The 25869-nt window shown below is 35.9% G+C and overlaps 1 protein-coding gene across 1 annotated transcript in view; it reads right to left on the minus strand.

Annotated features, from left to right (window-relative positions):
- Positions 1–517: 517 nt before the first annotated feature.
- Positions 518–25869, minus strand: part of cps1 (carbamoyl-phosphate synthase 1, mitochondrial) — a 49038-nt gene continuing 23686 nt past the window's right edge. The window contains exons 26-38 of the mRNA XM_067408792.1: positions 24887–25081; positions 22896–22963; positions 20259–20334; positions 16650–16727; positions 13429–13536; positions 12312–12401; positions 11854–12024; positions 5418–5492; positions 4709–4807; positions 2732–2791; positions 2455–2567; positions 973–1102; positions 518–898 (exon numbers count right to left, since the gene is read on the minus strand). Coding sequence (XP_067264893.1) covers positions 770–898; positions 973–1102; positions 2455–2567; positions 2732–2791; positions 4709–4807; positions 5418–5492; positions 11854–12024; positions 12312–12401; positions 13429–13536; positions 16650–16727; positions 20259–20334; positions 22896–22963; positions 24887–25081 — 1392 coding nt within the window. The 3' untranslated portion in view covers positions 518–769. The remainder of the gene's footprint in view (positions 899–972; positions 1103–2454; positions 2568–2731; positions 2792–4708; positions 4808–5417; positions 5493–11853; positions 12025–12311; positions 12402–13428; positions 13537–16649; positions 16728–20258; positions 20335–22895; positions 22964–24886; positions 25082–25869) is intronic.

The following is a 25869-nucleotide window of genomic DNA, read 5'->3' on the forward strand; positions in this document are numbered from 1 at the left end:
GCTTGTCTTGGTCTGTTTTTACCTTAAAGGAAGGTAGACGGTTTCAAGAGAAGAGGACAAACACTGATAAATACTTGTAATTGTGCCAATAACTGTAGCAGGGCTCAACAATAAGGATCGATCAGTAATGTTTTCCAGCAAAAGTGTGTTGGTATGAATTTATTTATTTATTATTAAATATTTTTTTATTTAAATATATTTAAACATATACTTATTTATAGCAGGCAGCATTACTTCAGTCTTCAGTGTCAAAAAAAGCCACAAAAATATTTTCAACATTAATAAGAAGAAATGTTTAAGGACCAAATCAGCATATTAGAATGATTTCTGAAGGATCATGTGACACTGAACACTGGAAGCTGAAAATAATTCAGCTTTGCCATCAAAGGAATAAATTACTATTATTATTTTAAATTACTAATTATTATCTTAAAATAAATATTACTAAAACACAATATTACTGTTTTCACTGTATCTTTCACATACATTAAAAACCAGTAGACCGGTAGTAAAATAAAATAAAATAAAATAAAATAAAATAAAATAAATAAAATAAAATAAAATAAAATAAAATAAAAAATAATTATAGAAATATAAAAAAAAAGAAGTGTGGCCAGTGTTCTGACTGGGCCAGCAAAAAAAAAGCTTACTGTTGAGCCCTGTCTAGTTAGATTCATGTTTGTTAAAATACTTGTAACTGTTCGACTGGCCCCCCCGGTGGATGGACAACACCTCCTCAACTAACTTTTAGAGTTCTGAGTTTCCTGTTTTAGAGGTTACAGGTTAACCATGCTGCAGAGCTCTCCGACAGTCTGGGTTCACGTTGGCGGTAGTGGAACAGGCTGGTGGCGTCCAAGTCACTGGAATACCTAATGGCTTCTGCAAACAGCTTTACTACCTGTAGAAAAGGGAAACAGGCATATAATACTAGAACCAAAATGATTTGTGATACATTCAAAAAACAAGGCTGACCTGGAAGTTTGTAATAAGAGGTACTCCGTAATCCACCGCCATTCTCCGGATCTGGAAGTTGTCCTTGAGAAACTTGGTGTTGTTATTCGGTAAGTTGACCACTAGGTCAATGTGTCCTTCACTGATAAGTCTATTCAGAGAATAATGCAAAGAGTGATACATTATAAACCTTTTACAATGTTCAAAAGGTATACTTGAGATCCCCATGAGATAACCGGTTCAATGTAAAATGAACCAGTTTTTATAACGCTACTGATATAACTAGATTCTCTTGTAAGTATGCATGATAAATTAAGCATTTTTCAAAAGTGCTATTCATTAGTTAGGGTATATGCCTTAATTCAAGTATCAAAAATGTGAATTAAATATTCAAACCAGACACCAAGCCTTAAATTGTGAACCCAAGTCTCATATAATATTTGAAGCTGCGTTAAAAGCTCCCTCTGATTAGTTATAAATGTGATTAGCTAAATCTGTGATCTGACTTTAGTAAACATCTCTAACTAAACCAAAATGGTAGAGGCCTTTTATTGCAACCCTTGAGGGCAGACGGCAGACATACTTGAAGTATCTGAGTATGCAGTGTCTGAGGGTGTTTTGCTACGACAGCCATGCACCAGAGCAGAATGCTAACATAAGTGAAACAAAGATGCCTGCGGGCCTAAAAAGTGACTGGATCTTCTGTTGACAGTCTTGGCTTGGCTTGGGTCCCACAACAGCAGATCAGTTACTGTCACAGCTAAGTGCTTCCGCCAAAGAAAGCCAACAATCATTTTCATTATTGTGCAACACCACTGTAACTCAAAGTGGTAAAGCTATTAACCTAAACATGTTATTCAGCAGCATGACTGACTGTTTTCTAGTCTAATTGAATTAATGATATTAATTATATTATAAAATTATAGTATATTAATTATATTATATAATAATGTTGATTTTTATTTCAAATTAAGTGTTCTTTTGAATTTTCTATTAATCAAAGAATCCTGAAAAAATGGATCACTGTTTCCACAAATATATTATTTTTTACCATACTGTTCTATTGTTTCAACATTGATAATAATAAGAAATGTTTCTTGAGAAAATTAGCATATTAGAATGATTTTTGAAGGATCATGTAACACTGAAGACTAGAGTAATGATGCTGAAAATTCAGCTTTGCAGCACATAAATAAATTACATTTTAAAATAGTTATTTTAAATAGATTTCACTGTATTTTTGATCAAATAAATGCAGCCATAGTGAGCATAAATGACTACTTACTTTTGAACAGTACATGTATTAGCCATTAAAGTAACATATTTTCTGTCCTTAAAGGAGCTTTAAGTGTGAAAAAATATGACATTGAATCGCAATAAATAAAAATAATAATTTATTTATATAGGAGTATCAATACATTTTTAATATATTTTATTCAAATGTTTAATATATTTATAGTGCTAATAAAAATACAGTGAAAAAAAAAAGTCAAAAGTACACACCTGCTGATGCTTGGTAAGGGTGTGTTATTGGTTTCATGTCTCGGCCAGGCAACGGGGATTGTTGGAACATCATTAGCATTAAGCCAAGTTGACGTACCCTCTGTGGCGTAAAGCTAAAAACAGGACAAAAGAAGCAGGTTTGTTCTTTATCCATGCGAGATGTAATTCAGCAAAGAAAAAGACTACTAAAGCATGTCAACGGCTATTTTATTGCTTAACGTCAGTAAAACCAACTGTACATCGAACCCTACAAAGGAAGTGGATGGAAATTTCTCACCTTGAAGCCCTCCTCATGAAGCTGATGAGCAGTGGACAGGAAGTTAGGCCTGAAAGAATGCTAGAGACAAATAAATAAATAAGAAAGCAGGAAGAAAAAGATAGCTGGACAGAAAAAAAAGATCAAAGCCAAAAGGTCAGGCAGTCTGTGTGGATGGACACAGAGCAGGAGACTATTTCTAGAAGAAAAGTCTTCCTCTAAGCACTTCCAGATCAATAGCACAGCTCTATGTTCACGGAGACTTAACCATGGGCTGGTAATCAGGCTTTACAAAGCACGTCAGATCTGCAGTCCCCAGGTACGGCCATCAGGCAGGTTGCGTCTACAGAATCCGGAGGTTTGTTTCGAATGGGAATTTCACGCTCTCATTCATACCCGAGACTCCATTAGAACACAATGCTGTCTGAGCATCGTCAATGACCCTGACAAGATATTTGATTTCCACGCTGAGAGTGGGCATGAATCGTAAACATCTGAGAGAGAACAGGAGGAAATGAAAGAAGGCATGCCGATGAGGATATTACATCAAAACATAAAACAAAGCCTCTGAATTCTAGTGTCATAGTCGAGGCTTATAAGGATGTGTGAACATCACACAGTTACACCCACGGAAAAAGAACCACAAAAAACATTTTGCCTATAGAAAACCATTTGAGGATTCAGATCATAACTATTAAGTGCTTTGTGTTTAAAGCATTTAGGAATTTCTCTATAAAGCCTGTTTAATACATCTTGTGCCTGCAGAACGAGGTTGTGTTGCACTAGCCGAATTTGGCAAGATATTTCACTCTGATTCTCGGTCACGTGCAACTGGCTGAAATTAAAACAGGAGTACTGCAAGAACATAAAACACTGTAACAGGGTGATTCAAGGTGCATTTCATGTGAATATATGTGACTGCAGAGAATATATGTGATTGTGTATTTGCCCATTCAGGACTGTTAAATGTGCAGCTTCAGGGAGATTTACATGCAATTCGTTCAAACTATTCTGTACCCGCTTTCTTATTTTAGTAGTCATTTATGGATAATCAATGTTTGTGATATGTGGCTTCACATTTGAAAAAGTCTGGATCAGATCCGAGCAGAACTTATGTGAATATACACATAATACACTTTCAGGCTGACTGTGTTTATTTAGGCCTGTCATGATGAATGATTAATCATCTGATCATGGTTATTTGATCTAATCGTAATTATCTGCTATTTATTTGAGACAATAATTGTGCAGTTTAAATTTCAATCACATTTTGCCATCCAAAATTTAAGGGCTTGAAGAAATGCCATCAAATGCACAATATAATGTCTCCTTTTCCGTTGTGTTATGGAGAAGCAGGGAGTCATAATCTAGCAGGGTTTAAAGATTAAATATTATTATAGTACTAAAGTATAGTACAATTGGAAAGTACTTAAAAATAGTCAAAGGTCTTCCTCTATAGGAAATTAAGGCTTGTGAGTCAGACTGCATTGTTATATTATATTATATTATATTATATTATATTATATTATATTATATTATATTATATTATATTATGCACAAGTCATATTGACCATTTTTATGATACTTTTATGTTTTTTTTGTTGTTGTTGTTGTTGTCATTTTTATAGCTTGACAAACCTACTCCCCATTCACTTCCATTGTATAGAAGAACCAGAAAAATTTTTGTTCCACAGAAGAAAGAAAATCTTGTAATGACACAAGAGTAAAAAAACTAACAGAATTTATATTTTTCCATGCTAACTTTTAAGCTCATAAATGCTCTCTAAATATTTCCAGGAATTGTTTTCCTACTTGAAAACTTCATATTATGGCTTTTATCATTTTATGAGTAAATAACAACCTGCAAATAACAAACTACTCTGATCAAAACAAGCCATAAATGTTGATGTACTATTGTCTAAATCTGAGAGGATGTAATTCAGACAGTCTTTTGAGATTCATCCCTTAAGAAAAGAAAAAAAAAATGTGCTCCTTTACTTGTATCCCAATGAGAATCCCCTTCTGAGGAAGCTTGAATCCTGTAGAGAGCATGGCCTTCAGGAAGGCAGAATAGATGTTTGGTCCAAAGCAAGCCACCTGCAGAGAGCAAAAGAAAATGCTGAAAAACAAGAGCAAAAAAGAAATATCTTGATCTTTAAGATCATGAGCAAATCTGCAAATTTTCATTGCAGCATACGGAAACTCCTGGATAAATTATTCATTTATCTCCATCAGTACAATATCCAAAGCCAAAGTGAGATAAATCAAACATATTAAAGATGTTGCTAAATGAAGGTAGACTGGCGTGATATTAAAATTATGAAAAAGAAAAAGAAAAAACCGGGACAGAATGGGGCCATCATAAAATCTGGGGTGTAGATATTATACTTCCTGTTCTAAAGCTGAAAATCAGTGCTGCGCGATAAAAACGCTCCTCCTGCTTCATTGTCCTCCAGGCTGGTTTCTATGGTTTTCCCGTTGCCAGGGAGAGCAGGTAGAGCTGAATTTGAAGGCAGGACAGAAAAACTATATGTAGGTGTTCACGAGCGCATCCGAACTAATAGGGCTACAAGTGGACAATATGTAAATGTTTATCCCTGATGGAGGGGCTGTTTCCCAGATAACTGTGATGAAAACATGAGCTGGAGCCTCTTCAAATTTTCTGACAGATGTAACAGTAATCAATGTGTCTAAAGCAGCTCCATACCTCTCCAGTGGAGGCCATCTCACAACGAAGAACGGGGTCAGCTTCTCTCAACCGAGGCCAGGAAAACATGGGAGCCTAGCAAAAAGTATAAAAATATTCCATTTCAAGTAGTCTTTCAAAACAGCTTTTTTGGCTAATGCATCAATAGTACTGCTGAAGCATCAATAGTACTTTAATATAACTCACAGATAATATAACACAGGATAAACTCCACATTGCATTAACAAGACCGACAATGACCACTGAAAACACAGGAACATATATACAAATATATAAACAGAATGACAAATTATATTAGTTACCATGATGACAAACGAGTAGCGGGAACTGAACAAAGGAAAACAGTAACCAATGAATACTAACTAAAATCCATGAAAGTGAAACTAAGATGACAAAGACAGACTATGTGTGACAACTGTACCGTTCAAAAGATTCAAAATGTTTTTGAAAAACGTCTTTAAATGCACACCAAGGCTGCATTTATTCAATCAAAAATACCGAAAAAACTGTAATTTGCTGAAATATTACAATTTAAAGTAAGTATTTTCTATTTAAATGTCTTAAAATGTAATTTATTCCTGTGATGGCAAAGCTGAATTTACTTCAGTCATAAGTGTCATATGATCCTTAAGGAAATCATTCTAATATGCTGATGTGCTGCTCAAGAAACATTTCGTATAATTATCAATACTAAAAACAGTTGTGCTGCACAATTTTTTGTGAACAGAAAGTTCAAAAGAATAGCACTTGTTTAAAAAGGAGTCTCTCGTAACGTTAAAATGTCTTTACTGTAACTTCTGTACTATTTAACACATTATATATATATATATATATATATATATAATATATATGAGAGAGAGATAATTATATAGAATTATATATGTAAATATAATCATTTTGGCAAATAAATTGTACAATTTGCTGTACAAAATGCCTTAAAAAAAACCTTAACCCTTATTTTACACAATTGTTACTCAAAATTCACTAAAAACATTGAAAACTGTTGGCATATATTATGTTAGTCTGTTTATATATTATATTTCTCTATTACATTTAAGCATCTAGCATATAGACCTGCAAGAGAAACAATTGCAATTTAGGAGACAGAGTAGGCATCCATTTATTTAGAAAAGCTATCTGATACAAATGCTGTTTACTTCCTGACACGTATCTGTGAAGCATTTATTGCTCAGTGTTTATCACGAATCCTGGGAACAAGAAAGCGAGAAAATGTATACGAGCCTAATGAAAGTCTAATGTATCCATTTTTAATATAGGGTTAATGGTTTCAAGAGCATTTGACATGTTAGGTTGATTCTCACCAATCAAATGAGATTATAAGAGAATTTCTCGACTGAGAGTGTATGAGAAAACGGGAAACCTGCTACACCACTGCCACCCACAGGCCAAAACATAAGCAGACCTGAATCATTCACACAGGCGACATTCAAAAAACATCTGAAGAAGAGACATAACAAACTCAAAGGACACAATGAAAAGACTTCAACAGAAAAGATAACTTAAACTGTTAGTTCACCCAAAAATGAAAATTCTGTCATTTATTACTTATCCTCATGTCGTTTCACACCCGAAAGACCTTTGTTAATCTTTGGAACACAAATTAATATATTTTTGTTTAAATCCGATGGCTCCGTGAGGCCTCCATAGGGAGCAATGTCACTTCCTCTGTCAAGATCCATAAAGGTACTAAAAACATATTTAAGTCAGTGGATGTGAGTACAGTGGCTCAATATTAATATTATAAAGCGACGAGAATATTTTTAGTGCGGCAAAAAAACAAAATAACGACTTATTTGGTGTTGGCCGATTTCAAAACACTGCTTCAGGAAGATTCGGAGCATAAATGAATCAGTGTATAGAATCATGAATCGGATCGCGGGTCAAACCGCCAAACTGCTGAAATCACGTGACTTTGGCGCTCCGAAATGCAGATTAAACACACAGATTCAGAATGCTCCGATGCTTCCTCAAGCAGTGTTTTGAAATCGGCAATCACTAAATAAGTCGTTATTTTGTTATTTTTGGCGCTCTAAAAATATTTTAGTCGCTTTATAATATTAATATTGAGCCACTGTACTCACATGAACTGATTTAAATATGTTTTTAGTAACTTACCTTTTTGGATCTTGACAGAGGAAGTGACATTGCTCCCTATGGAGGCCTCACAGAGCCATCGGATTTAAACAAAAATATATTAATTTGTGTTCTGAAGATTAACGAAGGTCTTACGGGTGTGAAACGACATGAGGGTGAGTAATAAATGACAGAATTTTCATTTTTGGGTGAACTAACCCTTTAAGCAGATTCATTAGCCGCTATAGGTAAACAACTAGAAAAATAACAAGTGCAGTACACAGTAAAACTGTTTGTTTGTATTTAAGACAATACATTAAAATATGCGATAAAAAACAGTTTGCAATTATTAATTGTACAGCTAAAAATAACTGGAAGTGAAGAGAACATGATGAGACTGCTAAATCTGAATGTTTTGGACTAGACCAACAGGGGAGCAGGTTTGACTTCTATTCAAGCAGTTTTCAAGTGACGGGGTGAGCTGATTGCCTGTGAGAAGTGACATCCTTATCTCTCCAATTAAAGGCCGACAGCTCCCATTACCTGCACAGGGGACACGGGACAGATTAACACGCCACCTCGGCCTGCACTGCAGTTTGCCACCAGGGGGAACTCCTCCTTGAAGCCATCTAATCAGCCCTGGATAAGCCAGCCTCACTTACGCATGTAAATGCAAGAGGAAGCCACACTGGCGGGAATAAACAAGCAGCTTTGATTCATTCTGTTACTGATGCATTGTTGGCTTTCAATGTGGCAGGAATCCCAGTGGAACCTCGGCCAGGCTGAACTGTGGAGGTGAAGGACACTACTAGTTCTATTACTACTACTACTCCAAACCGGGCACCGTTTCAGAGACAGTTCATGGTGATAGCAGATATATTATTTACAACTGAACTCCCAGAGGATTCACTCTACCCTGTGAGGAGAATCTCAGAACATCTTGGGTGAAGTAGCAAAGAGTGGTCTTTCCTATTACCAAGTTATAGAGCTTCCTTTAAAGGCCGGTGGTTGGCATGGGAACCAGGCCTTCCTGATCCCAACGGGTCACTGCATACATAAGCCAGCCTCCTGTGCAGGTAATGGGATGAAAATATTGTATACTGACAATTGTATCACATAATGCTGGCAGAACGCTGAGGAAAAGTCAGTGAGCAAATTTGTATTGGATCTTTTGAGTGGTACAGTATCAGAATCATCTTGGTGGACGTATTTCTCAAAAATCTTGTTAATATGAAGAGCAGAGATTCTCAAACAAGAATAAGGAGCACTTTCAGAAAACACAAAGACGAAATGTCTATGCACTTTGAAAATCTTTTACAGTACAAGCTGACCTTTTTCCAACAGCTATCTGTGAAGCTGGGGAAAGTGGTAAAGACTTCACATTGGGGACTTGTTAGGCAGGGAGTGCACAATTTCTGAGATGCTACCCAGCTTCACAAAGCAAGCAAACATGAAACATGACAATGTACCAATGTGCACTCTGTCATATTAATTCATATTATTAGTGTCATCCTGTACCCGACCACTCACACAGAATTTAACTAATTCAATTCATTTAAAGGATTAGTTCACTTTCAAATGAAAATTAGCCCAAGCTTTACTCACCCTCAAGCCACCCTAAGTGTATATGACTTTCTTCATTCTGATGAACACAGTCAGAGAAATATTAATAAATATCCTGACGCATCCGAGCTTTATAATGGCAGTAAGCATAACCAAACCAGTATGAGCTGAACAAAGTGTCTCAATCCTCATCCATCCATCATAATGTAACAGTTCAGCCCATGCATGGTTCATCCCACCAGCAGAGGGAGCCGTCACCTGAGTTTTAGTGGTTCTTCCTGTTTGTATTCTCACTTCCTGTTTGTAGCCTTATAAGCCATGTGCTTCTCTGAACACCTTGCAAAGTATTGCTTGTTAATTCTGCCTTACTCTTATCTTTGCATGTTACTTGTGTCTTGACCCTTTAGCCTGTTTTTGGATTTACCCTTTTGTCTACTGTTTTGGATTTAGCCTGTTGCCTGCCTGGCTTGCGGTGTTTTTGAACCTTGCCTGGACTTCGATTACGTCTTGTATTGTTCATACTTAGTTTGTCTTTGACAATAAACAACTTCCGCACCATGGATTCTACTCCACCTCCAGCTATGCATTCATTACACAAACATACTCTACACGACTCCAGGGGGTTAATAAAGGCCTTCTTCGTTAGTGTAAAAAAACCTATCTATAACAAGTTATGAAGTAAAATATCTAGCTTTCACCAGACCTTCTTCCGTATTCAAGTTACGAAGAAAGTGTAAACTGGCGTTATACTTCATAACTTGTTAAATATGGATTTTTATTTTTTTTAAAAGGCATCGCTTTGCATCAGAAGGCCTTTATTAATCCCCGTGTGGAGTATGTTTATGATGGATGGATGTGGATGGAGACACTTTCTTCAGCTCATACTTGTTTGGTAATGCTTACCCCCATTATAAAGCTCTGATGCTCAGGATATTTATTAATATTTCTCCAACTGTGTTCATCAGAAAAAAAGAAAGTCATGTACACACAGATGGTTTGAGAGTGAGTGAACTAATCCTTTAAGATCCTTTTATCTTTATCACACATTTTTTATTTTCTCAGGTGCCACAAATCTGTTCATTCTCAATAATGTCAAACAAGAAAGAGAGAGAAAATATAATAAATATGCATAAACTACTGTTGAAAAGTTTGGAGTTGTCATGATTTTTAAATGTTTTTTAAGGAAGTCTCTTACGCTCACCATCCCTGCATTTAGTTGATCAAAAACACAGTAAAACATGATATTATGAAATATAAGTACAATTTGAAATAACTGTTTTAAAAATATTTTTTAAAAATGTAATTTATTCCTGTGATGCTAAAGCTGAAATTTTGATAAAGCTCCAGTCTTCAGTGTCACATGATCCTTCAGAAATCATTGCTGATTTTGTGCTAAAGAAACATTTCTTAATATTGTTGGAAAAAGTTTGTGCTGCTTAATATTTTGTGTAAACCATGATAATCTTTTTCCAGATTCCTTAATTAATAGAAAAAAAAACAGCTTTTATTTGAAAAGGAAGTCATTTGTAACATTATACACGTCTTTACTTTGATTTTAATGCATCCTTGCTGAAGTATTACTTTCTTTCATAAAATACTGGCTAAAACGTTTGAATGGTAGCATTATATATATAGCTGTCTAGAGGAAACAACTAAGTTATAAACAAAATCTCCACCAAGACATTTCTTTTCTTTTGGAAACTGAAGAAAAAGATCACGAGAGATGCATTTGAAAGAGAGAGAGAGAGAATGAATCTTTCATCTTGCGAGAGAGTGTAAATCCCCTATATGTCTCTCCCTAATGAAAACATCCAGTTAGCTGTTTAAAATTCCTCTCAGCACTAAATGAGGTATTTAAAACTTTGAGATTGGCAGGAGACGGGGATTATTCCCTTGTGATTGGCTCCTTTTTGCGGCTACTGCACTGAAACTCCTTGATCATTTCACAGGAAATGACTTTAGGAGAATAGAGACACCATTCAGACGGACTCCTGAACCTGTGACACAAACCAGCACTAACACTCTAGTAATTTAATTGTACAATCAATCACTTTTAAAACTCACTCTTAACTGGCTTGCTCAGTAAGTTGGAACATGAAAAGACAAATTAAATATCTAAACAGCAGTAAAAATTATCTATGGTAGTAGTTTGCACTGAAGGGTCATGTGACACTGAAGACTGGAGTAATGGATTCTGAAAATTCAGCTTTGCCATTACAGGAAAAAATATTTGGTCCCACTTTATATTAAGTGGCCTGAACTACTATGTACTTACTATTTTATTACATTAAATTAATCATTTGATACAATGCACTTATTAGGAACACGTTTTTACATTGTACTTATATTTTAAAAACACCTGCATGTAATTAGATCTGTCATAAATTTCTGTAATTGCGTTTATAATTACACTGTTGACCCATCCCTTACACCTTACCCATACCACCAAACCTGTCCCTAACCTAACCCGTATCCCACCTCAATAGCAGCAAAAGTGTTTTGCAATTCAATATGAACCCAATAAGTACATTGTACTTATTTTTGGATGTAAGTACATAGTAGTTAATGACAAATAATATAAAGTGGGACCAATATTTTTTTTTTTTCAATACAGTGAATTGGTAAAATTACACATTTCTGGGGGAAAGAGACAAAAATAATGTGATGACGACTAAAACTGAGCCTGCTTCTCCCACATGAACACAAAAACTCAATGTGTCATGTGCTCAAGCAAGCATGTGAAAAAACTGCTAGATCACAGCTTACTTCCCTTACACACCTTAATGCCAACATAGTCGACTGGAATGATTGGGTTTTCTAGGGAGGGCAGATGAGACTCGTCCACTGGCTCACCCACCATGACCCTGGTGGCCACATCAATGAAGTCCACACCAATAGTTTTAGAGACGAAAGGGAAGGATCGAGAGGCGCGCAGGTTACACTCTATCACCTGAGACAGAAACACATGGTCCTGAGTAACAAGCAGCCATATTCTACAAATTACAAATATAAAGCTGAACGCAAACTCAAAAGCTTAGCATGATTTATTTTTTCCTCACTGTGACCTAATGATTTTCAATGAAAAGCATAATTTACAGAGTAAATAAAGAAGAAAAAAACTGGCAAATAGTTCATTCTGGATCAAAAATGTTTCTGAATATTGTCGGTCCACTGGCCATGAAAAATTGATGTTTAAATTACTACATTTTCATGAAGAACTGAGATCCAATAACTTACCATTACATCATTGCCTTTCACCAAGAATTGAGTGTTAAATGGCCCTGATATCTCAAACGCCTTTGCAATTTTCTGTGTAGCAGTCTTAACCTAAAATAAGGAATATATATATTATACATATATATAAATAAAAACAACAAGTAATAACTCACTTAAACTCTTTGCATATGCACAGGCGGAAAACATCAGTCACAGTCTGAGTTATACATGCCCTGTCAGAGATACACCAATCAAATGTATAAACATTTTAGGAAGCACAGAAAGTTTAATATCAACTCTGATAATCCGAGGCAGCTGAAAAGAGAAGACTCTGACTGACTGCTGGCCCTCTGAGAGACATTAACTTTGCTGGGAATAAACACCCTTTGTCAGATGTGTTTTAAGTTGTGGATTTCACAAACACACTAACTATTTTTGACAGTCGGCTTTGATTCAGCTTGAAGGAGAATGAAAAGTCACATCTGTGTCTCATGAAAAACACAATAAAGACACACCATTCTGGAGGGAAAGAAACTTTAGATGAAAAATGACACCAGCATGTTCTTAGAGCAATGGCAAGTTATAAGTAACCAGGTTTGATTTTTCCTGTTCAGACTGCAGTGGTTTTTGCCAGCACACATTGATTGTCATAGTAACAATGCAAATTTTAGCAGTGATTGTTTCAGCATTGTTTTTCATGAAGACCGTATCCAAATCGCCACATAGAAAAATGGGAAAGAGTGGCAGATACAATGTTTCAAAGAAAACACCAGGGGCCGTATTCACAAAACATTTTATCTTACCACTAAGAGTTCTCCTAAATGGCAGTAAAGGTTCTTAGCTAAGAGTTTCCTCCTAAAACCTATTCACAAAGCTGCTGAGACAAACATTTACTAAGGAATAGAGAGAAGTCTTAAGCTAGGAGAAAGGCCATATTCAAATAAAGATTTTAAACAGGGGAGGACTTTGGGTTTGGGCTAAATTCCGAGCTCGGAGCCTCTCCTCGGACAGCAAGCCAAATACGCTTATTTTACCCGTTTACTCTATTCGATCATTTGTAAGTGTGAACTCGTAAAAAACAAACCAGCTTCACCAGAAAGGACACAGAAAGTTTGTTGAATGAAAATGAGTCTGGGACCTTCTCCAGAGCTCCCTGGCTGATGGTCTGGGTTGGCAGTATAAGTGTGGCATCTCCTGAGTGCACTCCTGCATCCTCCACATGCTCTGTGATAGCATGAGCCAGCACCTGTAACGACAGCCACACTTAAAACAGTTAATTACCTCCAATTTATTTCAACTTTTATATAGTTTTGACTATGGAAATAATAGATTTTTTTTTTATCAGCAGCTACCATCCTGTAACCCAAGGCTGGTTGCCCACTGAGGCTAAGCAGGGTTGAGGCTAATGACCCAGTATAGTGATGGGAACACTATACTGTAAAAAAAGCACTATCTTTCCGATGAGACATTAAAAATCCCAGGATGTCCTTTGAAAAAGAAGGGTGTAACCCTGGCATCCTGCCCAAATTTGCATATGTACTACTGATTAGCTTCATCACTCTGTCTCCTCTCCACCAATAAGCTGGTGTGTGGTAGGCGTTCAGACGCAATATAGCTGTCGTCGCATTATCCAGGTGGAGGCTGCACAATGGCGGTTGAGGAGATTTCCCTTCCATACTGTATGTAAAGCACTTTAAGTGCTGAGAAAAGCGCTAAATAAACGTAACAATATATAATGGATCATCTTGTGTCTTTGGTTGCTCTAACACTTACACTTTATTTATTTTTTCAACCATAAACTGATTGCAAATCTTGTAACTTGATTCATTTTGTAAGTGTCTTCATTACTTTTGTAATAACTCGTATATTGTTTCGGAAAAAAGAGACATGCAACGTCCAGTACAATGAACACCCAGTCACTTAACCACTGCATAATTTCCAGTTGTGTGAGGAAGTGATATCAAGTCTAAGTTAGTAAGTTACAGTCTTCACATGAAATAGGGACTCCATTAAGACCAATTAACCCTGCAACAACAGACGACAACAGATACTTTGTCGGATCAATGCGTTACTCCTGTCGCCATCTATTCGTGTTGGATGAAACTTATTAAAATTCCTACAAAATCAAGTTATATCAGATTGAAATACATAATAATGTCCATTAATGTCTTTAAAATTATATGCTTTATATACTGGTATAACCAAAGATGCAGGTTATGAAATAACTTGGTATCTTAACTTATACACTTTGCATTTGCACTTACCCTACGAATATTCACAACAGTCTAAATATTTAACGTTACTATTTTAGTTAATAAAATAATGTAATGATATTTAATTATTAGTTTTTTTAACTATTTTTAAATGCTTTTATTTTGTACAGCAAATTTAGCCTGCTACAAGCTACAACATCTCTGATTAGTCATACAACAAGATATTGTGATAACTTTTGATCAGGCATTAAAAACAGCTACTACCTGGCTCCTAAACGAGATCTGGGCCTGCATGTATAAAACTTCTCAGAAATGCTCCTAAGAATAGTCTTAAGTTTTGACTTTTCTAAGAGTAGGAGACTTTTATAAAAAAGCTAAAAGCAACTTTTAGTAAAGTATAAGACTGATTCTTAAGTGTTGACTTAAGTGTTGTGAACTAAGGAGTACAATGATGTCAACTCAAAACGGCCATCCTCAAACTCTGAATCAGCCAATAGAGAGCCTGCAAGGGTGAAGTCACAGCAGCACAACACCAATAATTTAATATTATAAAAAAACATTTTTTTTTTTTTTAATTTTAAAAGACACTGAAATGTTTTAATATTTTACTTTATTTTTAAAAATAGCTTTGCATTGTGCAAAATGATCACAAATTAGTATTGATGTTATGGAATCTTTTTCTACTGATACATGTCTCCTCATTTACAGTTGGAGCGATGATATGAACACGAGTTCCATCATTGGCTTCAACAACTCCAGGGAAGCCCACTATCAACATAAAAGTGGCTTGCTTTTGCCGCATGGTTTGATTGTCAGTTGGAAAGTCAATGAACTGCCATAAAGTAGTGGCCAAATGTGATGTCCATCCATAAAAAAATTGACATCTTCAACCTTAATTCCAATATTTAAAAAAATGTGTTAAAAGATGTAAGCATATCATGTAGCTATGCTTGGAGTCAATTGTTTCATGTGTGATAGTGAAATGAAATTTCAAATTATTTCAAATTATTTTTGACCTGGCTGTCATGCAAAGAAATTATGAACACATGCAAAAAAAAAAAAAAAAAAAAAAAAAGAGAGAGAGAGAGAGAACCAATGAAATATTAAAAAATAATTATGTTGTAGTCAATGTGTGTTTTTTTTCTGAGCTTTTTTGTTTTTCTGAAACCTACGGAAGAGGATTAGGGCCAAGCAATAATAAAAAAATAAAACCATCTCGAGATTAAAGTTGTTAAATTTTGAGAAAAAAGTCGAAAAAAATGTTGAGAATAAACTCATTAAATTATGAGAATAAAGTCATTAAATTACGAGAAAAAAGTTGTTAAATTATCAGAACAAATTCGTAATTTAACGAATTTGTTCTCGTAATTTAATGACTTTATTCTCAACATTTTATCTCGACTTTCTCATAATTTAATGACTTTATTCTCAACATTTCATCTCGACTTTTTTTTTAAATGTAACAACATTTTTCTCATAATATAACGAATTTGTTCTCGTAATTGAACGACTTTTTTTCTCATAATTTAATGACTTTATTCTCAACATTTTATCTCGACTTTTTTATCGAAATTTAACACGTTTTTTCTCGCAATTTAACAAGTTAATATATTTACATGTGTGTGTGCGTGTGTGTGTCTGTGTGTGTGTGATTTGGATGTGATAACTGAGCACACACAGACTTGGGACAACTTCAGCTTGAGCGTGAGCAGTCAGAATCTTTGTTCAGCCAATCAGAAGACTTAAATGCAATTATTGTGTCAACACATTTTGATGTCCATTTACACCAAAACTGCCTACAATTAAGATTATACTCACTTTAAATACACATGTAACAAACCTAATTTTACTCATCTCAAAAATGAGGTGATAAAACTATGATAAAGGAGGAAGAAGATACAAGCATTTTACAAGTTACATGCATTTTTTCCACAAAGAAGCTGCCAGAGCCAGCTTTTAGTTTTTAAGTTTTTTTTAGTTGTCTTTTTTTGTTATGTGTGGATGTGTGGGATAACAGTGTTCTAAAAACATTCTAAAAAGTTTCAGTGAGACATTTTCAATCAAAACCAAGTGTTCCACATTTTGCTTTCAATTTTAGACAGATTTGCATTTAATGCCTAATAAATTTATTTTACTTATCGCTCACCTTGCCCATTCTGGCCACTGCATCCACCTCCACTTCTCTGGCACCACGGACAAATTTGGTGATGACCACAGGATGATCCTGTTTCCGAGAAAATGCAGTAAATAACAACATTACTAAAAACATCTCTTAAGAATACTGCAAAGGACATCAAAAACACTGTATTGAAAAGCTGATTCAAAAAGTCTTTCAAGGCTAAAGTTGTACATTAACAAGGACAGAGTGTTTGTGAAGTACTTCCCAGAATTGCTAACCGTCTCTTACAGCCACATCGACCTAAGTCTCATGCAGCACAGGGTCATCCTGTTACTTGCGTGAATATAAGCAGCATGCAGTGCAGAACTTAACCCTTCCACCCAGCACATGTCTGAAACACCAGTCTATATTTCAATTTTGTTATATTCATTAGTGGCTTTCCAAGACAACCTAAACCGACACTTTGAGAATAATAATTTGTGTGGGAAAGCGATACAAGCTTTTAAGCTGGTAGATTTTCATTGAATGTGGCTGATGTAGAGATGTGTATTGATTATCTTTAAGTTGACCTGTGTGCCGGTTGTATTCATATAAAGTAATTAACAGGGTGACCCTTTGACGTGTAGGTAGCGAAACCTGCCAAATTGTGCGAACATAATTTTTGGCCAGATGGTCAAACTGAGAAATTATGAACACATGTAAAAACAAGAGAGAACCAAGGTAATATCAATAACTGATTTTGTTGTAGTCAGTGTATGCTTTTTCCTCTGACGTTTTTCTTTTCTTTTCTGCATAGTAAAATAAAGCCTGTAGCTGTAGTTTGCCTTTTTTATTTGTCAAATCATTTTGTCAGATAAATACCTTAACTAAGTTTAGGGTTTTTTTTTCCCTAATATTTAAAGTATTAAAAAATAAAATAAAAATATAAAAAAATATAAAATATTTTCCTCATATTTTGATGGTTTCATCAAACTTGTAGGGTCATTAAAAACAAATATCCCCTCCAGATATCACACACACATGCACAAGCACACACACACACACACACACACACACACACACACACACACACACACACACACACACACACACACACACACAGGTTCGTTTTGCTCTCTTAGTTAGGACATTCCATAGGTGTAATGGTTTTTATACTGTACAAACTGTACATTCTATCCCCCTACACTACCTCTTAACCTACCCATCACAGAAAAAAAATTAATAAAAGATTGTTTAGTATGTTTTTAAAGCTATTTTAAATATGAGGACTCATGAAATGTCCTTATATTTCATGTTTACGTCGTAATACCAATACCCATGTCATCACAAAAACAAGCACACACCAAGCGGCAACCTCCCCCTTTCTCTCGTGAAGCCAATACGGAAGTAACTTAAATTGCGATTCATCGACTGGCCGCTAGGGACAGGCTCCAAAAGAGAGCAGAATCTCATAGAGTCCCATGTTAAATTGGCCAAGTTTATAGCAGAAAAAAACATGTTTACAAGTTGGTTCAAATTGTGGTTTTGGTCTATACTGCTATTTTTGCCCTTCATGACAACTCTGAGGGGGGTGAATTTTTTTATAACTTATCTGTTTAAATTATATTAAGCCTTAAAGTTCTGCATAATCAAGGGCGTGGTCACTTGAGTGACAGGTAGAGTGCGCTGCTGTCTGTGAGCTGTCATGTTACCTCAGCTGCCGCTGAATTTGGCATCTCAGCCGTTTTTGTGCTTTTTTCTCGATTATTTTATACAATTATAAAATATGGCTTGCTGCATAATATTTGAGATGTGTGTCGTAGATGTGCATGCATGCAGAAGAGACACAGAACACACGTTGTTGGATCGTGGCATTGGCTGAAAGTTTTGGTTGTGAGATTTTCTACAATGACAATACCAGGAGGATATACAACTCTGACAGCACTGCTTGGATATAATAACTAAAACTGCTGCACTATTTTGAAAAAAATATACTTTGGACACAGGCTCATTTGTTTGTTAGATACAATCGCTGCTCAGATTGCATCCTTTCTTGAAGAATGATGACAGAGAGCAGATCATTCAGAAGAAATGTGAAATGTTTTTTTGTTTTTTTTTTGCAATGGACATTTATGTTTTACCCAAGTGCCACAGATTGGATTCATCTCGCGATCTCTATTATAAAGGTATGAAGTCCCATTTGATGTTCCATGTTGTTATTTGCACACCCAACACTACTGGTGTTGGAGCATCTATATCTTAAAAAACACCATAAATTGACAGTAAACCTTTAGAACTTTCTGATGTTAAAACTTATCTTTATTAATAATTTAGATAGTATCTAGATAGATAGCTCCTTTGCTTGCTAACGTGGTCACGTCGAGCTAGGCGGGCGTGGTTTCAGCAAACAATCACATCAGCTCAAACCACCTCCCCGCCTCTTTGCCCATTTTCAGTTATCCGGGAGTGACGTGCGGTGATGCGCAGCTAAGATGGCCGCGGTCTCATTTTCGCTTCAAAACTGCTGTTCAGAACTCTATGGGTGACGTCACGGACGCTACGTCCGTATTTTTTTACAGTCTATGGCACACACACACACACACACTAGAGAGAGAGAGAGAGAATATATATAGCACATATGCTAAGCAAATATATCGTTACTTGATGAAAGATGAAAGGCTAATTGATTGCTTGAGAACATTATTCATTCTTTCTTAATCCAGCCATATAAATTTACCAGTCATAAAAGGGTTCACAACACTATAAATCTCATTGATCTGCTCCGTTATATGACTGTGATGTTAAAGACCTCATGAAATCATTGAATTCTATGGCTTTTAGTCACGTCTATTAGCTTAGATGCCCTCTATATGCCAGTGACAAAGAAAGCAAGCAAAGAAAAGTTGACTAATTTGACTTTTAGCTAATATACACATTTTTACAAATTGACAGCCTTTCTCTTTTGGCAAAATGGATTATAGCATTGCTAGATTTCGCTGAGGGCATTGATAAAATTCATTCATCCATTGATGTGGCCTTTAAGTCTAAGATATACCTGCTTTGCTTCACAATTCAGACAAAGTTAATTGTTGTTGGTCTTTGGCAGAGGTCCATCTAGATCTAAGAAAACACTGATTTTATGTAAATATTGCAAAGAATTGCAGTCCTTCAATTATTCTCTATAACCGGTAGCTACAAGTCTCAATAACTAGCTCATAACAATATAAAAACTACCATTTTCATCTTTTGTAAGTGATTGTATTAATAAAAAAGATATGCTTGCTTATGCACTCAGGATCAAAAATCAATGATGGTGACAGCAATAGTAAAGCTGTTTTGCTCAGGAAAACTATTGCACTCTTAAGTGAAAAACTGTAAGGGGCAGCAGGAACAGGAGATGAAAATCAATACTATCCCTGAGGTACAGAAAAACTGGAGCTGATGGAAATGTGCTTGGTCTGCCTTTAAAAAATAAAAAAGCTATAGGATGAAATATAATTTGCAAGAGCATCATTCATTTGTGATAATGGGTAAAAAGGGTGCATATTACATTATTTATTGACTGAGCATTACATGATTCATGTGGCAAAACCAAAAGCTTCACATGAAGCTATTTGTGCTGCGACTGGGTCAAATGATTAAATGTGCAGTCCTCACCTGTGACACCTGTGTGGCTTCCTCAAGGAAACGTTTCATCTCATCTTCACCGTACACTACATTCATGGCCGAGCCACTGAAAAGAGAGAAAGATTCTTATCATTCATCACTCTGACACTTAAATGAGTCCATTAGGAAATAATATGAGACAAAAACATAATTCGATGGTTGTAGAGTCAAACCTAACAGGAAGATATGTATAGATGTGAAAAGAGGAAAGATAAAAGCCAACTAGAGTAATATATTTGAGTCAGCTGCTCCTTGAGGCAATCAGCACTGAATGCATTTCATATTGGAAAAAAAGAGACAGTTTTTGGTGATTTTAAAGGCATCAGCCCTGCAGCTAACATTTGTGGTGTCGGCAGACAGCAGTCCAAACATGAACAGATGATTATCCATATATCTGGACCCCCATGGACCCTTGTCTGTCTGTCTAATATATATATATATATATATATATAGACAGTGCTCAGCGTAAATGAGTACACCCCCTTTGAAAAGTAACATTTTAAACAATATCTCAATGAACACAAAAACAATTTCCAAAATGTTGACAAGACTAAGTTTTATATAAAATCTGTTTAACTTATAACATGAAAGGTTAATAATATAACTTAGAGAACAGTGTGGAGTATGTTTATGATGGATGTGGATGGAAGCACTTTCTTCAGCTCATACTCTTGACCCCTGTTCACTGCCATTATAAAGCTCGGATGTGTCAGGATATTTTTTTAAATATCTCTGATTGTGTTCATCAGAAAGAAGAAAGTCATATGCATCTAGGATGGCTTGAGGGTGAGTAAAGCTTGGGCTAATTTTCATTTGAAAGTGAACTAATCCTTTAACACTTAGCATTATATACCTTAGAGAAGGTTTGAAATCAGAACATACTTCAATAGTTTGATATCACCTTATCAGACCACAAAACAAGGCATACCCTTTTCATAGAATGACCACTTTATGGCAAGTAAATGATCTCAAATCACTCGCTATTGGCAGGTATGGCAAAGTTAATTTTGAACTCTGGAGGCATTCCACAAAAACATTACAACAGGTGACCAGTGCTTACCGTCACACTATTTAATTGACAGTCAGTAATATGTTTCACTAACATATAAAAATACAGTCGACACAGAGAGACAAGAGAGAAATATACTGAGACAGCCCAAAGTGTCTCTCTTCAGTACAAACCGCTTCACGGTCCAGATGAACTGGCAGTGTTTCTGTCAGGTTCTGTGTCAGAGCTGCAGTCCCCGAGAGTCTGAGCCTGAGGCACGGGTTTAGGCAATATAATGATGCCAAACCACAGTTGGCACAAACACCCTTAGAAACACAGAGCAGGACTCAAAACACAGCTCTCAACTGAGGAGCTAAGCAGTGATGGATTCACATGGAGCAATAAATATTCAAATGAATTAAAGAAGGAAAAAAAAGTCTTGTTTTTGGCAGTTGGATTTTCTTGAAAACTAAAAGCAAATCACTGTCACTGCAAGAGACTATAGTGTATGTGGCTATTGGTTTACACCGTACAACAGTATAAAGATTTTATAGAGATGAATGGATATGCTAAAGCACAGCACTTTCATTCAGCTTCAGTTTCATATGTTGTGAATCTGGTTACAAGAAAACCAGACTGAAATTTGTGCTCTGCACCTTCCACTGAAAACTATTAGCTTCACACTTGGCACAATGCGAGTATCTGTATTTTTGACTGCTGTGGTTCTTTGAAAAACAAAAACAAAAAATCTAAACTGGTCTCAAAACAGACAATAACATATGAGGCAACATCTAATGAGAACAAATAGAAACTCCACTGATGAAAGTGCTTTTATGTTTGAGACATGTTCTGAGTAATGGTAAAAAGGCAACATTACCTGCTATTTCTGTGTCTTCTATCTATCTATCTATCTATCTATCTATCTATCTATCTATCTATCTATCTATCTATCTATCTATCTATCTATCTATCTATCTATCTATCTATCATTATTATTGTTATTTATTAATTAAAATGTATTATTTATTATTATGTATTATTAAATCACTGAAAATCTTCCCCTAATCAGCTATTAACTGAACTGGTGCAAGCAGATCACTGTTTCGTTGAGCTGACCTTGAGAACTGGATCAGCAAATCATTCTTTTGAGCTGATTCTTTTCACATAAACCAGTTGACAAATAAGAGTGAATGATTCATTCACCAATCAAACTGATTTGTTCACTTACTCGCTGATCTGATTACAGTAGTTTGAGTTAACAGATCACTTGCGGGAAAGATTATTAGTGTAATGTGACTAAAATTTTGTTCTTTTTACCACACAAAACTATGGTGCAAAACTTGAAATACAGATTTTATTGTTTTTTTCCCATCACTGAACTGTTGTGAACTGCATAAAGATAATTTAAAATATCAAATATTTCATTCCACAGAAGAATGAAAGTCATACAGGTTTGGAATGACATGAGAGTCAGTAAATATTTAAATTTTTGGGTGAACGGCTCCTTTAAGCTCTCTGTACGAAAACATCTTTACCCAAAATGCTCTGCCAAAGAAATGTGCACATGGGAAATCAATTCCAAAAATCTTTATGTCCATACTGCGCTTGTGTCCTGAATTTATGGTTCCCCTTGTACTCACCTCAGAACGTAGGATGGCCGCAGGAGGCAAGGGTAGCCCACATTACTGGCAAAAGAAACAGCATCCTCCTGAAAAAGAAAGACAGTTAGATATCCCTTTGCAATCAGCTGCTTGGAATCACCTAGTCTTTGTTTCAGATGAGGTCAAGGTTCTTCTGCTCTTTTCTCCATTTGAGTCCCAGGCTGTGGGCAAAGGGCCAGACAATTATCGCTGACCACATCTATTCACCTTACTTTTAATGCTTTGTGAACTGGCTACTTCACAGTGAGAAAAACTATAAGATAAAACAACCCTCTACCTGAATAACCCATTATTAGCAAGTGGAATTATCTTTTACAGATCACATTGGAGGAGATTTTGCCTAAAAGCTTCATATTGTACAAATGGATACTTGGGTGTTGATCTTCAATAAATCAGAGGAGAACACATCCAAGTATGAGAGCTACAGTAGAAGGGTATATCAAGTAAAAAGAAACCTTTAATTTCAGTCACATAAAGCTATAGAGTACTGCAGAGATTACATATTTTTGTTCGCTTCAACCTGGTTCCCAGGGCTGGTTCTAGACATTTGTTAGACAAATTTATGTTTGAGGCCCCTGCGCCACACCCCTCCTAACTTTTAACTTATACAACATCTGTTATTAAAATTTGTATATTTTTACTTATATGTCCATATTGATCAAAGTAAGGTATATTATTTGTTTGTTAAGGATGCTATCATGTTCAGTAATGTTTTTAATGTTTTTTGGCAGAAATTTGTTCAGTAATTTTTTTACAGTAAACATACACCCACTTTTTGTGACAACGAACAGTTCTGCCTACACTATGCAGTAAAATGGACAAAAAAAAAAAAAGACACAAGACAACATTACATTGCCAAAAAGTAATTACAGATAAACACTTCCTGAACACCACACACCACTTCAGTAAGTGTTTTTATCATTTTTTTCCAGGTTGTAAGACTAATTCCTACAGAGGTTTGTATTGTAAAGCTTTAAAAGACTTGGTGTACAGTGCATGAGGTGTATGGACTACTTTTATGATGCTTTTTGTTTTGTAATTTTTGGTAGATTATATGGAAAAGTGGCATGTAAATGTTCTGCAAAATGTCTCCTTTTGCATTAGAACAAAAATTATACAGGTTTAAAATGACACAACAATGACTAAATGCTGACCGAATTTTCTTTTTTGGTGAACTACTTCTTTAAGCAGGAAATGCTGTGTGACATTAGTAAGCAACTGTATCCTCTATCCTCACATTTCCAAAGCACTGCCCTTCTAGCCAGAAACAGCACACGGAGCGAACCGAAGAATCCCAAAAGATTCTGCTGATCTCTACTGTCTTTCTAGCTTGTTTCAACAACAGGGAGACCATTAAAATGCTGGATGTACCCTCAGCAGCGAGACGGAAACCAACGGAGGGTGAGTGGGCAGCACCGTGGGGCAGAATGCCCTCTCTCTCCCCCTTCATCTCACCGACTTCAGCTCTTCGCTTCCATGGCCTGCGGCAAGAAGGCTGGATGTAGCTAACGGACGAGCGAGCATGATTCCAGTCAACATGTTTCAGCACTTCTAATGTTTGCTGTTTGAAAGCACTCTGACACCTCTGGAGTATTTGGAGTGAATGCAGCATTTGTAAAAGTTAAAATTCTGGAAATGTAACTATATTGGAAAAATGTATGTGCGGCCGCTCGGGTGGACATTTCTTGAAAGCCTGGGATGAATGGAGCAATGAATGATTAATTAAACAAGAAAATGCATAAGTAAAGCGAGTGGTGTTACTATTACTGCAAAATCACATCCATATTACTCAACTGACCCAAATCAACACCAGCAAATCCTGACTCTTTTATCCTGGAACGTGATGTGCATCATCAAGATTGCGACACACAAAATAATTACTCAGTGGTTCAAATAAATGCATTTGAAATTAAGAACCAATAACAACACCTCTTTCATCTTTAGCATGTTTGAAGTGAAACTGGCCTTACCAGAGAGCTGAGAGCCCTCCACGGGGCCTGGCCTACACCAAGATCATCCAGTATGGAAGAGAATACAGATCTCTCTTCTGCACGATCAATTTGAGGAGGACTGGTTCCCAGAATCATCACCCCATTCGAGTGCAGAGGCATGGCCAGATTATTGGGGATCTGCCCACCCACAGATACTATACAGCCTGTGCAGCCCTGTGGAGGAATGGAAAGTCTCTGCAGTCTTAGTCTTGCATGAAACACTTCTTACTATAGAGATGAATTCTGATCCACATTGCAGTTTATTCTGGTCAAGAACAGCCCACATAGTTGAGAAGAAATGCCTGGTCTGCATGTAAAGAGACCATAGAGTAAGTAATAGAGAGGCACAGGGGTGAGAAAAAATAAATAAATAAAATAAATTCTTGTTAAATATGGATATTTATTTATATTTATTTATTCTTACACAAATACATTGCTTCGCCAGAGCCACGTGGAGTACTTTTATGATGGATGGATGCACTTTCTTGAGCTTCAAACTCGTTGTTCCCGTTCACTGCCATTATAAAGCTTGGATGCATCAGGATATTTATTAATATAACTCTGATTGTGTTCATCAGAAAGTCATATACACCTAGGATGGCTTGAGGGTAAGTAAAGCTTGGGAGATTTTCATTTCAAAGTGAACTAATCCTTTAAATGCACTTCATGTTCTGTTTTACAAATTGAGCAACAAGTCTGAATTATTGTCTGTAAAAATCTACACCATGACAAAATTATTGGCCATAGGCATTCATTTGTAAATATTCCTTTAAAACCAAATTATTCCTTCCAGTAAACATACATGTGTAAAAAGACAAGAATTATGCATTTCATAATTACCGTTTTTACTCTACAACTTAACATATGACTGATTGTATCTGTCTTGCTTCATTCCTTAATATATGACAGAAAGTTTGTTTTAAGCAAGGAATGTTTTAATCAAAGCACTGTTTTGACAGAAA

The sequence above is a fragment of the Chanodichthys erythropterus genome, chromosome 14, assembly GCF_024489055.1.
Source record: "Chanodichthys erythropterus isolate Z2021 chromosome 14, ASM2448905v1, whole genome shotgun sequence".
NCBI classification, from domain to species: Eukaryota; Metazoa; Chordata; class Actinopteri; order Cypriniformes; family Xenocyprididae; genus Chanodichthys; species Chanodichthys erythropterus.